Genomic DNA, 15,077 nt, shown 5'->3' with positions numbered 1-15,077 from the left:
AGCATAATGCAAGAGTGAGAGAGGACTGGGACATGACAGATTGTGTTTGTGCTTCAAGTGCATTTTTTCACTGTGCATGAAGATCAAACTTTGAAGCATCATTTGAATTCCAAGGCAAATTTTTGTCAAATTTTGCATTCAAACTCTGAAGCATTCAAATTACACTGTAATTAATTTAGATTATTCTGAAAGGAAAGATCTCTCCAAAGTAGAAGTCAACATGCAACTTCAGCTTATCATGCAAATGCATTACGCTACCAGACCTTCATCTGATTTTCACTTCCAGACTAATGAATTTAGAAGATATAACCATACTGGTATCTTATCAGATTTAATGTGAAAATTACATTTCCATTTTAAACTTAACTTTGCTATTATCATCCCAAAATGAAAATGGCAAAGAGTATGAAATCCTGAAGATGGAGCACAGCTCTGAAAGCACTTGTAAAATCAAAACCATTCACATTTTTCCAGCAATTGTGTTTAATGAACAAATGTTTTTGATTTATTTTATGAACCTGCTGTCTGTGAATCTAAATGAAACAAAAATAATAAAATGAGTCTATGATAAACATTGCTTAAGAACACTTGAAACAGAGATATTCAAGACCACAGTAAAAAATACTTATATAGACCATAAAAATTCAGAATGCTTGGCTGTTCTTTGATAAACCTGCAGATTAATCATACATGAAAAAATGTAGGCATATTGAATTCTTATTGCTCACTTTAATTGTATTTTTATTTTTATTAGATTTTTTATTATTTATATTTTATTTTATGCACTCAGTTTTTCATTAGTATATAAAATACATTTTCAAATATGTCTTTCTGTATACAAAATTATAATATTCTAAAAATTTTATAAATAATGTCAATGAATGTTTGAAAAATTCCAATTTAGAATTTCAAAATTTTGTAGTTTGAAACGTGAAGCATGTTTATAAAATAAACCAAAAACATTTGTTCATTATACCCATTTGCTGGGTATAATGAACAAATTGGATATGAATGGATATGAACAAATTGGATATGAATGGTTTTGATTTTACAAGTTATCAGTTTCAGCTTTGATTTTGGATGAAAGCACTTGGTATATAAGTGTACTGTAAAAGCAACATGTTAAGTATTGCCAAAGAAAGAAGTTTTGTTTGATGGTTGTTATTTGAGAGTCAAAGTGCAGTGATTGATTATGTTCTATGTAGTCAATATACTTAAATATTGAGAACTGATGTTAATTATGATGAGGAGGTAAGATATACTATGACAAATGAAATTGGTATGTTACTACAGAACAGTATATGAGAAGTGACAGTGAAAGATTTAGTGATGGTGAGAAGACTATTAGATGTACTGCTCTGTTTCAGTCGTCAGATGTTTGCAATAATAATGATGAATTCATCACAAGAAAAATGTTGAAGAGAAGAATGCAAAATAATAATTGTTTATTTAATTCTGTACAGGTTCATGTGTTAATATGGCTTTGCCAGCTAGAATATTTACTTAATTTACTTGTGATTAATTTGTTTGTTTGCTTAAACTATAATTCTGATAATTAAGTATAAAACAAAAATCTGTAGAAGTTACACTTAATATTTGTTTTTTTCTTATTATTGTGCTATTTGATTTAAAATTAGAGCTGAATGAATGAATGACTCACTCACTCACTGATTCATCATCACCCTGAGCAAACCGCTTAACCTAAAGAGGTGAAATTTAGTACACAGTTAGGGTACATCATGGAAACGCTCACTAAGAAGGGATTTTTTGAAATTCCCCCGTGGGGGGAAGAGGGAGAGCATTAAGGCTTAACTGGAACGACGACTTCCACTGTACTATTTTAGATGCGATTTTTTGTTTTTATCTGCGTTTTAGTAGGGTATACCATGGCAATGCACACTAAGAAGGGATTTTTCGAAATTTTCCCGCAGGGGGGAGAGGGAGAGGATTTAGTCTTCATCGAGTACTTAGGTGTATTAAATTAATAACATTTCAGACATTGTTATAAATATTTTTATATATTTCGATTTTAAAAATGTTTGAACCGTTTTAAATTCGAATTTGTTATTGCATATTGATTCGATTATAGAACGATTGTAAACGTTCCAGAAAATTTATCAAATTGAAAATAGTTCGTTTGATTCTCAGCAATTCTCATCATTCTCAGCGGCAGGTGTTATATAACAATTACTATGGTTGTTGAAATACTAAATATAAATGAGGTTTGCTTGCAAAATCCGCATGGGCAAAGCTGCGAGTAACAGCTAGTTATATATATATATTGCTACTTTGGAAGAAAACTGGCACAACTAGAAATTACTAGTTTTGAGAAAATCCCATGCAAAGATTTAACCAAAGTTTAACTGAATATCACTTATCTCCCATATAACTGCTCCCTAGTGGCTGAATACGCAAGTTACTTTTGTGACACTCTTCCACATAAAAATTTACTACATTTTGATTTTGATATAATTGAAAAATCGCACTTTTTTGAGTTATGCCGGTTTTCTTCCAAAGTAGTGATATGTCATGTCACTGTAGAAACAAAACAGTTTAATACGCCATAGCTATTACTATTATTGTTCAATTCTAATAAGCTAGAAAATTCAATAATATTTCATTTCTACTTCAATTACATATTGCCACAATAACATTACTCAAATATAATAGATTTAGTTTGATAAAATATGTGAAAAAGTATTACTTTAATTGATTCAAGTCAAAAATATATAATTTAATCAAACTAAGATAGTTTAATATAACAACACGGAAAGTTGAAAAAAAGAAAAAACTACCATCATTAACAGAAAAACTAAAAATTTAAAAATAAAGTTCCATTCAAATGTTTCAACAAATTTTTTGTATTGTACTTTAATTATTTAATTCTATATAATATAGCATATATCTAATTAATTGTATTATGTTGACATACTGATAAAAGTTTTCTAATCTCACAAAATTACACAATATATATGTTACCGCTAAAGCTCAAAAGCCGTTAATGAGTACATTATCTAGCTAATTTGCAGATTAACTAGGGTGATCCGTTAAAGTTGCGAAAATTGTTCCATTTCTCAAATTACTTAGGTAATGTGCAGAGTATCTAGGTAATCTGCACATTACCTACTAGGCACTCGGTAAAGTGAAAATAAGATCTTTGCCACAAATAAATGTACCACAAATAGGCGTGCTTGTCACAAAAACCAATTGCTATGTAATTCAGTCACCAATCTTTGTCTAAAGATTGGTGACTGAATTACATAGCAATTGGTTTTTGTGACAAGCACGCAATAATAAGTAAGCACAATTAGTTAATGTTACCTATGGTGACTAAAATGGCGGCTCGCCTGATTCCAGCAAACCAAAGAAAGAAAACAGTGGAGACGCACGTTCTAACCTAACCTAACCTAACCTATTCTAATAATTTGGTTGGTAATAATTATGGTAATTTATTAGAATAGGTTAGGTTAGGTTAGGTTAGGTTAGAACATGCGTCTCCACTGTTTTCTTTCTTTGGTTTGTTGAAATCAGAGACGAGCCGCCATTTTAGTCACCAAAGGTAACATTAATGCAAAATTTTATCATGCGATCGCCAGAAAAAGTATGATAACTTTCTTATTTTTTGTCTCTGGTCCAAAAGTAGGGTATTGTTGAACTCGTCTCGATTCCCTCAGTTCAGATATATACTCAAAGTTCTGAAATTCCATAGGTGGTAATCTAAATTAAGTTAATCTAAATAGGTGGTAAGTATATATAACCCCCCATTTCCCTAATTGTAATAATATTTTAAACCGTTTGATTTTTTGTATTACAGTTTTTTACTTGATTGATGATTGATTCTGTTAACTAATTTGTTGATTGTTTGATTGTATTAACTTGATTCTTTAGATATTGAAAATTAAATAAACAACATTATGTTAATTTAAGCGTACAGAAACATTGCTATTGTTCCAGCAAAGTTCTTATTTTCACTCTACCGAGTGCCTAGTAGGTAATGTGCAGATTACTTAGATACTCTGCACGTTACCTAGATAATTTGAGAAATGAAACAATTTTCGCAACTTTAACGGATCACCCTAGTTAATCTGCAAATTAGCTAAGTAATATACACATTAATGGCTTTCGAGCTTTAGCAGTAACATATATACACTGTAGTTTGTTATGACTCCTACATTAGACAACCAAGAACCATCTTTCTTATTGCAAAACATTTACCAATTAAATATATCTTGTAATTTAGAGTAATGAATAATTAAATACAAATTAAGGAAAGAAATATGAAAGTTATAAATGTCTTTTTATTGTTAATAAAAATATATATTAATAATAAAACTGAATAGCTGTAAGACTGAATATATTAATAGTTATAAAAGTTTTTAAATAATTTTCTTGAAATTTTATTTGGAATAAAATACTAGGTTGTTCAATAAGTTTTGTTGTTTGATAAGAGATAGTGCTAGTAGGTTTGTGGCTTTATTTCTTTAAAAATGGTACTACTTTTTTATGAACACGTGAAGTTTCATGTAGATCTGTCAACTCATTCATATATTTACAACTGTTCAAAGTTGATGTGTCACTGTATTTTTATACAATAGAAAAAANGTAATTTATTAGAATAGGTTAGGTTAGGTTAGGTTAGAACATGCGTCTCCACTGTTTTCTTTCTTTGGTTTGTTGAAATCAGAGACGAGCCGCCATTTTAGTCACCAAAGGTAACATTAATGCAAAATTTTATCATGCGATCGCCAGAAAAAGTATGATAACTTTCTTATTTTTTGTCTCTGGTCCAAAAGTAGGGTATTGTTGAACTCGTCTCGATTCCCTCAGTTCAGATATATACTCAAAGTTCTGAAATTCCATAGGTGGTAATCTAAATTAAGTTAATCTAAATAGGTGGTAAGTATATATAACCCCCCATTTCCCTAATTGTAATAATATTTTAAACCGTTTGATTTTTTGTATTACAGTTTTTTACTTGATTGATGATTGATTCTGTTAACTAATTTGTTGATTGTTTGATTGTATTAACTTGATTCTTTAGATATTGAAAATTAAATAAACAACATTATGTTAATTTAAGCGTACAGAAACATTGCTATTGTTCCAGCAAAGTTCTTATTTTCACTCTACCGAGTGCCTAGTAGGTAATGTGCAGATTACTTAGATACTCTGCACGTTACCTAGATAATTTGAGAAATGAAACAATTTTCGCAACTTTAACGGATCACCCTAGTTAATCTGCAAATTAGCTAAGTAATATACACATTAATGGCTTTCGAGCTTTAGCAGTAACATATATATAAAATTATAAATATAAATATCTGAAAAATTAATTTTCATATTACAATTCCTAAAATTGATGTGTTTAATCAAAATAAAAATTTCAGTACTACAAATCAAAAAGTTATTTATTTTTCTTTACTGATTTTCTTTTTTGTTATTAATACTATTGAAAACCTGATGATATATTATAAATTTAATTATATATGAAGACTTCTGATTTAATGACAAGAATATTCAAGTTTAGTTTTCTTCTTTTTTATAACATTTTATTGACAATTATGATAATTAAATTACTTACGTATTGAATATCCATATTCACTTTCAAAATTCATATCTTTATCTTCCATTTCTAAACTTGTCTTAGTTTCACTGTCTGAATCAAACTAAAAATTCATTAAAAAATTAATAATTAAAATAACTTTATATAAAGATTATTTTATATAAAATATTAGAGATTATTAGAAGTTACATATCTTTATATCTATAAAAATTGAAGCAGAAAAGCAGTTTATGATTAAAATGAACAGAAATTGTTTTATTTTTTAAATATAGTATATCAAAGCTTTTTTTTTATAGAAACTCAAGTGAAAGCTTTGTTTAATTAAAATTTTTGTTTAGATTGTGTTATATCTTATAATAAACTACTCTAAGTTCAATTTTATTTATTTGTTTATTTAGGATTGCAATAATTATGCATTGGATACTGGATTACTGAAAAAGTTTACATCGTTTCTGGTTATGTAATTTGATGAAGTAATAATGAAGATATGAAATGGTAATGAAGTAAACAAAATATATCTCTGTTCTCAACCAATTCACAAAAATTCAAAGAAACTGTAAGAAATTACTATCAAAATATCTCCATAACTTATCTCTTACAGAAAGAATTATTTTGTGTATAAAATTTATAAAAATAAATAATACAGAATGATATTTTTCCTTGAGAAATCGTGTCATATTTTTTTCAATATTTATTAGTGAATATTATATACTGCTGTTGATGTAAAATTTGCTAACGGGATAAAAGATAACAGTAAAAGAGCAAACCAGACAATGTAAAATCCATAGCTGCAAAAAAGCTGCATATTTTCTTCAGAATGACTGAATTGTTAATACTCAACACTAATATTATAATTTGAAAGTATTAGACACATTGTATAACCTGATATAACTGGCTTCTAGTTCTTTTTAGTTTGTTTATTAACAAATTATTTTACTAATATCAGAAATGTATTGGCAAATAGGCTATATGCTGAGTTTTTGGCTTTGTTTTGAGCAAAATGACCAAAAGTTTATCATTATTTTTCAAATGAGATATTTAAACTAAAAACTGTCATAAAAAATATAAGCTTTTTTATACAATAATGTAGAATATAATAATGAATATAAAAATATGATAATAGAAAAATGAGATTATAATCATATTTATTAATAAATATAACCAATAACTTTAAAACAATTCTTTTAAAGTAATTAAATTTTTAACTTGTTCATATTTTTGTTAATTATTATTTATCTTAAAACCAAAGACACCTTTATTCATAAATATACAATACTTTGTTTAGCAATCAGAACTTTATAGCTGTAACAACTTTTATGTGATATACTTATTAATAAATAGTTGACCAATAACAATATCTTTTAGATAAAAGGAAAATTCTGTTAATTCAGACTAGGAGGCATTAAAGAGAATTAAAAAGAATATTTTAATCTTGCAAGCGCTTTCAACGTAAATGTATATGTCGTCCTCAGGCAATTCAAAATCAAAAAAAAAAAAAGGACAAGTCTATATTTTAAGAGACAATAATTATAACTTTAAATTGTTTGTTATATAACTTAGTAGAGCATTCTGTAAGATGTGATTAAACAAGTCTATACAAATNTTTAATTGTACCTTATTTAATTTTGAATTTAAATTTTGTATTCCATTGATGGAATTTTAATTCAAATGTATTCTAAACCTGAAGATGGCCTGTGAATCAGGCTGAAAATGTTAGTTTGTTCAAATAAATTATATTTCTCGGCAAGAATAAGGTGTTAAGTATTTGTATATGTATAATGATTTGCTGAGTACTTTATGATATTATTCAATGTATAGTCAACAAGTAACAAAAGTGCATTCAGTTTTTGAATCTGTTCAATGTTTACTTAGAATAATGGCAAAGTTTTTGGTTTGGCATAATTATCAGTACTGTCTCATTCTGCTAGCTTAACCATCTGATAGCTTTGGTTGGGGCTTGATATCATCTGGCTTTTTTCCCCTCTTTCTGCCCTGTAGGTACCAAGAAGGCAATCTTTTAATCAAGTCCTTCAGGAGTTCAATAAGGCCCACAACAAAGTAGCCAAATGATGAGAGATGGAGCTTGACATATTTAGGATATAAAAACAGTACACATATAAATCTTAAAAGAAATTCCAGGATATTTTTATGCAAACACAAACAAATGCAAAAATAGAACATTCTTCTAGAATGTTCTGTTTCCACATTCTATTTGAAAATATTTTAACCTGAAGATCTCCTGTGCAGATCAAAAACATTCATGTTTGCATAAAAATTATGCGGGTATATGTGATAGCATTATGGACCATTACAGGGAATGGAATGGCAGTTGAAACGTATAAAAATAGCATTATATAATTTATAAACAATCCCTTATTCATAGCTATCTTTTGTAGATTATTTTTCTTCACAAAGTTACAAAATGTTTCCAATAACTTTATGAGTGAACACAAAAAGTAAATAGCTTTTCAATAACATAAATAATAAATAATAGTAAAAGCTTTCAATATTNTTTAAAACTAAAATAATTTAAACGACATTTATTAAATATATTAAAATTTTTGTAGCAGTAAGTGAAAAAAGATACACACATACCAGTTAATTTTTTGGAAATAAAATAACAATTTAACTTGCATATTGAATTATTTCGAACACAATTCAATTATCCCAATTAGGAATTGCATTACTGCCGAACGGTTTATTAGTTTACCAGTAATCAGTTAAAAATGTACCGGTAAATTCGGTAAAAATACGTATATACGTAATGATTTTTGAAGCCAAATATTTATTTAAATACACTTTCATATATGTTTATCAGTAATCAGTTAAAAATGTACCGGTAAATTCGGTAAAAATACGTATATACGTAATGATTTTTGAAGCCTTATATTTATTTAAATACACTTTATTGCTTACAGCAAGTGAAGAAAAAACATTCAAGTAATTTAATATGACTAATACAGATCAGAGAAAGACAAGATATTAATCTTATAATGTCTTTACACTATTAAATTTCATAAAACTGATTTCCAAATCTTTACAATTATCTGTTTTACAATTACACATTATGAATTATCAAAAAGAAAAATTCTATAATGGTTATTCTTATTTTTCACCGGATGCATGCCCTCTGGTCTTTAAAAACAAAATTATCCTATATGGGTTGTTTGATTCATTCTTGTGTATTATCAGCAGTAAAGATGAATAGCAATAGAAAAAACAAAGCTTTCTGTTGTGTTCCAAATTGCAATTTCAAAGCCTTACGGGAGCCTGATATAAGTTTTCGTCTATTCCCACATGAAAAACAGATGATTATTCAGAAATCGGTCAGTTATATTTATGAGGTTCTCTGAATTTTGAAGAATGGATTAAACTGTTAAGAATTGGCAATTTCCCGATTGTCCAGATTTACATAAACAAGTTATGCTGTCAATTTTAAAACATATTTTCTTAAAGTGTAAAATGCCAGTAATTTTGTGTGGGATACAGGGTCAGATTTAACCATTTCGAAGCTCTAAGCTGAACTCTGTAAAACCCCTTACCAACCCTTCACAATTTTAGAAGTCAATCATAAAAAGAAAAGAATTAAATCAGACTATGACTCTGATTTAATATGAATATTGGAAGAAAAAGACATGAGGTTTCACTAGTCTTCTATTTTATAACTGAATTTAATTAAATTTTTATACTTATTCCATTAAAATTTTTTTTTAAAATTGGTTTTATCAATTTTTTTAAAAAAGATCTTATGTTAATTCTTATAAAAAAAATTAATGAAATACTATACAAAATAAAAAGTAAAGTATATTTTGTTGGTTTGTAAAAAAATGTTTATTACAAAATTTGACAATTTTCTTTTTTGTACAAATGTTTGAGGCCCCTTGAAAGTCGAGGCCCTAAGCAACAACTTACATAGCTTTTTACTTGTAAATCTGGTCCTGATGGGACAATGCCAAAGCTGATGGTTTTTAACACAAAAGGCACAAATATGTATTGAACGATCACTCTCATTTGTTTTGATACCACATAATGACGTGACCTGCTAGCAATAATTGTTCTCCTCCTATAAAATTTCTTGATAAAAAGCTACAAGCAGCATATATCATTACATCGGACAGTAATATATGATTAATTTTACATTACTAGTTGCAAGCAACCCAGATAAAGTAGCCGTTTTTTAAAAGTGCAGTGCACTCTATAGTTTATGAAAAATGCAAATAATTCAGTATTTTTGTAATAATTATTTTACTTAAAAAATGTACTTTAACATTAAAATTGAGTATCTACCTGTGATTCATTTGAATTAATGCTCATTACTTCAGAATCCTCTTTACATTTCTTTAATTTATACTTCTGAGGATAATGTAATGCTTTACTAACTGTTCGAGGTGGCGGTGGTGGAGCTGGTCCAATATCTAATTCTTCCCAGCTTTGCATCTTGTCATCTGATATTTCTGAACTTAAAATATCATCATTTTGCCATTCTTCAGAAGACAACTAAAAGTATAAAAAATTATTATATTGTAAAAAAATTTAAGAATAGAGATTTAAATAAATTAAACTATTTAAAATATACAGGTATTCCTCATGTAACATGGAAGTTATACTCCAAAAAATGCTTTGTTATGTGAACTCATGCTATACAAAGCAAAGGACTAATGCAAAACACAGGATTATGTTCCAGAAGTTAGCAAAAATATATTTTTCTTTTTCATTACTAAGAGAAATATGTTTTTTTAAAGCAATTACTAATTTATTTCCAATCAACAATTAATTAACAATCACAATTAAAAATACTGTATTATGTGTTAATATTAATTTTAGTTACACTTGGGCATTTTCTTTTTACAAAGTATTGTCATCATATCAGCTATTTTGTTGATCATAATCAGAAGTAGTATCAACATTTTCATATTTTTTTATTTTTATCAAAAAAACTTTTATGGATGATGAAATAAAAATATGTTATTAATTGAAAATTTGTTCTAATGAGTTGCTTTGTTCCATTGAGTACCAAGTGACTTTTTCCAGAATTTATATTCAAATACCAAGACTGTTGTATTTCATTTGTCATTTTATGAATGACTGCTTATCTACACTTAAAAAAAGTTTAATAGCACTTATCTAAAAATGTTTAAACTTTATTAAATGCAAAGATTAATCCATAAAACCAAAACATAGTGATAGTATTAAGAACTAAAGTCTGAAAGTCAATGACAATAATACCTAATTGATAGGAAAGGAATAACAGAAATGGTACTGTCAATTTTCATTAAATTAAACCTGACAAAATAATTTCAATATTCTAAAATCCTTTGGCAAACTTGAGACAACATGCATGATTACTTGAATAAAAAAAAATATCAAATAAAGAAATTTACATTAAAAAGTTGTGAAATTTTGTACAGAGAATTTCCAAAACTCTGCTAAGAGTGAAACAGTGTTGTAGAAGTACCATGTTGCATGAGGGATCCCTGCACTTTAAAATTCAAATAGACTAAAAGATGAACAAATGCGATTTACAAGATTTATCCAAAATCATCATATAACAAGCTTTTAAGATTAAATTCAAACTTTAACTTAAAAAGATAACATTAGTATTTTATTTCATTCAAATCAATTATTCTTGATCACTAAAATAATATAAAAAGTTTGAAATTATTCCACATCAAATGTATGATATTATAAAAATATTTAGATATGCCAATTTAGCAAATTATAACTTTAATAATGTACCTGTACATGTAATCAAAACCAAATTTTTATTTCAACATTTCTGCACTTAAAATTATTTATAGAAATGCTTTCAAATTTGATACTTTTATAATAATGATAATACAATAAAATAATTAATTCCAAATCTTACATAAGGTGAAGACTGGTGTTTTATTCATAATCTAAGTATTACTTTCATGTTAGTTTATAGATAAAAGTAAAAAATTTTTTATTGAGGATTATTATGATAAAATTATTATTAGACAAAATCTCTACAATTGTGTAAAATTTTGTAAAAAATTATATATAAAAAATATATGATCATGTTTTTAATAATTTGTTCATTGAATAAGTTACGAATGACACAGAGATAATTATTATTAATAATGCAGTAGTATTAAAAGTCCATAAAATTATTAAAATTTCTTTACAAAAGCACTGAACAATAGTGAACATTTTGTGCTAATGATGAAATGCTATGAGTGCAAACAGAATTTGTAAAAGTAACAATGATAAACACATTTTACATTGCCTCAAATGCTAGTTATGATAGGAACAACCCAGTTTTCATCTATACTAATATTATAAAGAGGTAATGTTTGTAAGTTTGTTTGCAGCAGGTAATCTCCGAAACTACTCATCCGATTTCAAAAATTCTTTCACCAATATTTAGAATGGAACCTCAGGGTAGACATAGGCTGTATATTATTCTGTTAAACATTCATATAAATTAAAATATACAATCTAGGTTAAGGCTTTTATGTCAACAGATGGCGCTACGAGTATGACGTCCTAAGTTTGCTTTTCTATGAGGCATTATGCTTTTCTGTGAAAATGAACTAAAGCAGATCATCTTCTATCTATTTATATAAATAAAAATGTAATGTTCGTTTGTTCTTACCGATTCCTTTGAAATTTAGACACAACGCTGCATTCGAATACACACGTGTTTTTATATAATATACATGTCGAAATCCCCCGGGAGATGGACAGAATTAAGGCTTACTGTAAAGAACTCTGCTTCTTTTTATACTATTTTAGATGCGGTTTTTTGCGTTTTAATAGGGTACGTCAAGAAAATGTACACTAAGAAGATATTTTTCGAAAAATTTCCCTCCCACGGGGGAAGTGTTATACATTTATAATAGATACATTTTGAGCCACAACAACGTGTGGCGGGGTCTGCTAGTATGATATAAAATCATAGATGAATTGTATCAAGATTTTTCTTAAAATTCTTTTAGACAAGAAGAAACCATAAAATAATTCCAGCAACACTTTAACTCCATATATAAACATTTTCAGCTTTCTTAACAGGCCTGCTTCAGGTTTTATATACCCAGCCTATATAAATTGACATTCAATTTATAAATTGTTTTTTTAAGTAATTATTTTTAAATAATGTTCTCACTTTATATTATTCATCTAATGTAAAGAAAAAATATTGTGATATATGAGCAGATTAGGAAAGTTTTACAAGATTACACACCATCTCTATTATTTGTTATTTAGTATATATAAATTATATTTCCAAAATTGTTCAAAATCATATTGTTTCCTTCTATGTTTGAGAAATAATTATCCTTTAAATTTAAATTAAACTTATGTATTAATGTTATTGTCATATATTTTTGTGATATAATTCTCTTGTTTAATTTTTCTAGATTCTATATGCTATGGCATGGTTGTATATAATTATATACAGTCTACCCCCTATAACACGGTAGATACATTCCAGATTTTATGAATTCATTTTCTATGAGTCCAGCCAATCACAGCCCGGCATGTATTCAGTTTACAACTACGGCTGTTTGAAAGGTTTCTTCTATAAAATTAATTGATTCTAGACTAATTCGATTCAACATTTCCAAAATACGTATAAATTTTTTGGGAATAATCCATATAAACTATGCCATAAACAAAAGATTGTAGGTTTACTTACTGAGTGTGCACCGTTCGACCATGTCATTGCTTAAGCTTGTTTTCATCGTGGTCTAGATTCGACCAATCCTGTCACGACACAAGTCGGCAATGATGTTTTACCGAATTATAGGAGTTTTTTTAGCATGTCTGCACGAATACTGTCGCAATTTTTTCGCCGTGATATAGGAATCCGAACTATAGGAACCCATGTTATAGGGCGGGTCGACTGAACTGAATAACGAGAAGATATATTGATGTAGGAGGAGATATCTACAGTTTTTCATTTTAGATGGGGGGATACAAAAGTAGGTATACAATTGCTATTATGGAGAAAAAACATACAGGGAAAAATAGGAAAAAACAAAATTTCTTTTTATGTACAAATTAAATCACAAATAAGGAATACGAACTAATAAAAGATAATAAAAGTAATAATGATGAACACCAAACATTTCTATTTCTCAGATTCTCAATGGTATACCTACTTTTTCACCATCCCTGTATTTCTTGTATTTTTACAATTTTAAATACAAATAATATTGTATAACTGTTGTATATTTCAAGTTACCTGTACTTTGGATATTTCTGGAGATAAAAATTAAAATGTAATATTCTTAATTCTCACTGTAGATTATTTAAAATGATTGTTAATTCATTATATTGTGTTTGTTTCATTATATGAAGTTATAATTATAGAAGAGGTGATGGGAATATAAGAAATCTGAAAACTTTCCATATTTAAATACAAGAATTAAAACAAGGTAAGTAATTTATAGAAATTGATGTTTTTTAAACAGTATTATAATTATAAACATTTTTTTAAACAGTTTAAAAGTGTTTATAATTATAAAATGTTCTAAATATCAATTTTATTCTAATTATGCTGTCAATTTTAATCAACATTATTTTTTTCTTTTATAAAGACATTATAAAAGAAAATCATAAGATTAAAAAATGAAACATCTTTTGTATAACTGGATCATTTGTTAAATTTAATACAATTACAATTTAAATTATATACTGATTAACAAAACTGCAACAAAAATACTTTTAATTAATATTACAATGTTTAAATTCAGTTTATTCTTTAGTAATATGAATTATTTTTAAAAGTCTTCTTTTTAATTACTAAAAGCAGAATTCACTTAACTTACAAATATAATTTAAATAAATACAATGAAGGTAAAAAAGTGAAATAAAATACTTATTATAATTAACACTTATTTAATAAACTATTATTTGTGTAAATTTATAAAAGTTTAAAAGTTTTATTTCTAAATGAATGAAGAATGATCATTGTACAAATATAGAGTGAAAGTGAAAATAATAACCAATTAAATGATAGTTTGTTTTAATTATTTACAAAATAAACCAATTATAAAATATTTTGTGTCACTATATGTATTATGAATAAACAATTAAAACAATTTTTTTGTTTAACTGAATTTAAAATTGGAGATGTTACTGTAATATATAATTTTTCTTATATAATTTTACTGCAGATATATAGATATGCCTAAATATAAATAGATATTTATGCATATTTTTCATAGAAGAGATATGAAATCAGTATTTTATAGTGAATTGATAGATTCTTTTTAAATTCAGAAGTTTATTTTATAAAATATAGAGAAATAATCTATTTCTCTTGATAAATATTTTTTACCTTAAACATATTTTCTATTGAATTAGATGTACCTCCATTCATCATTTTCTGTATACTTTTCAATTCATTATTTGATGCTGCTTCTGTTTCTAATTTCCTTGGCTAATAATAATATATAGTATTGAATCATTAAAATAATTCAATATATATTAATTAATTATTAATTTAAAATACTTATTTATGATATGGGTTTTTTCCAAAATATTATCA

General features: G+C 26.8%; 1 protein-coding gene across 1 annotated transcript in view; it reads right to left on the bottom strand.

Annotated features, from left to right (window-relative positions):
- Positions 1–15,077, bottom strand: part of LOC111617796 (multiple PDZ domain protein-like) — a 144,864-nt gene that overhangs the window by 119,782 nt on the left and 10,005 nt on the right. Inside the window, exons 4-6 of the mRNA XM_023359099.1 lie at positions 14,868–14,969; positions 9,851–10,060; positions 5,582–5,666 (exon numbers count right to left, since the gene is read on the bottom strand). Coding sequence (XP_023214867.1) covers positions 5,582–5,666; positions 9,851–10,060; positions 14,868–14,969 — 397 coding nt within the window. The remainder of the gene's footprint in view (positions 1–5,581; positions 5,667–9,850; positions 10,061–14,867; positions 14,970–15,077) is intronic.

This window comes from Centruroides sculpturatus, unplaced genomic scaffold (assembly GCF_000671375.1).
Source record: "Centruroides sculpturatus isolate CEXI.00-Female unplaced genomic scaffold, Cexi_2.0 scaffold277, whole genome shotgun sequence".
NCBI classification, from domain to species: Eukaryota; Metazoa; Arthropoda; class Arachnida; order Scorpiones; family Buthidae; genus Centruroides; species Centruroides sculpturatus.
This window is presented reverse-complemented; position numbering and strand designations above follow the sequence as displayed.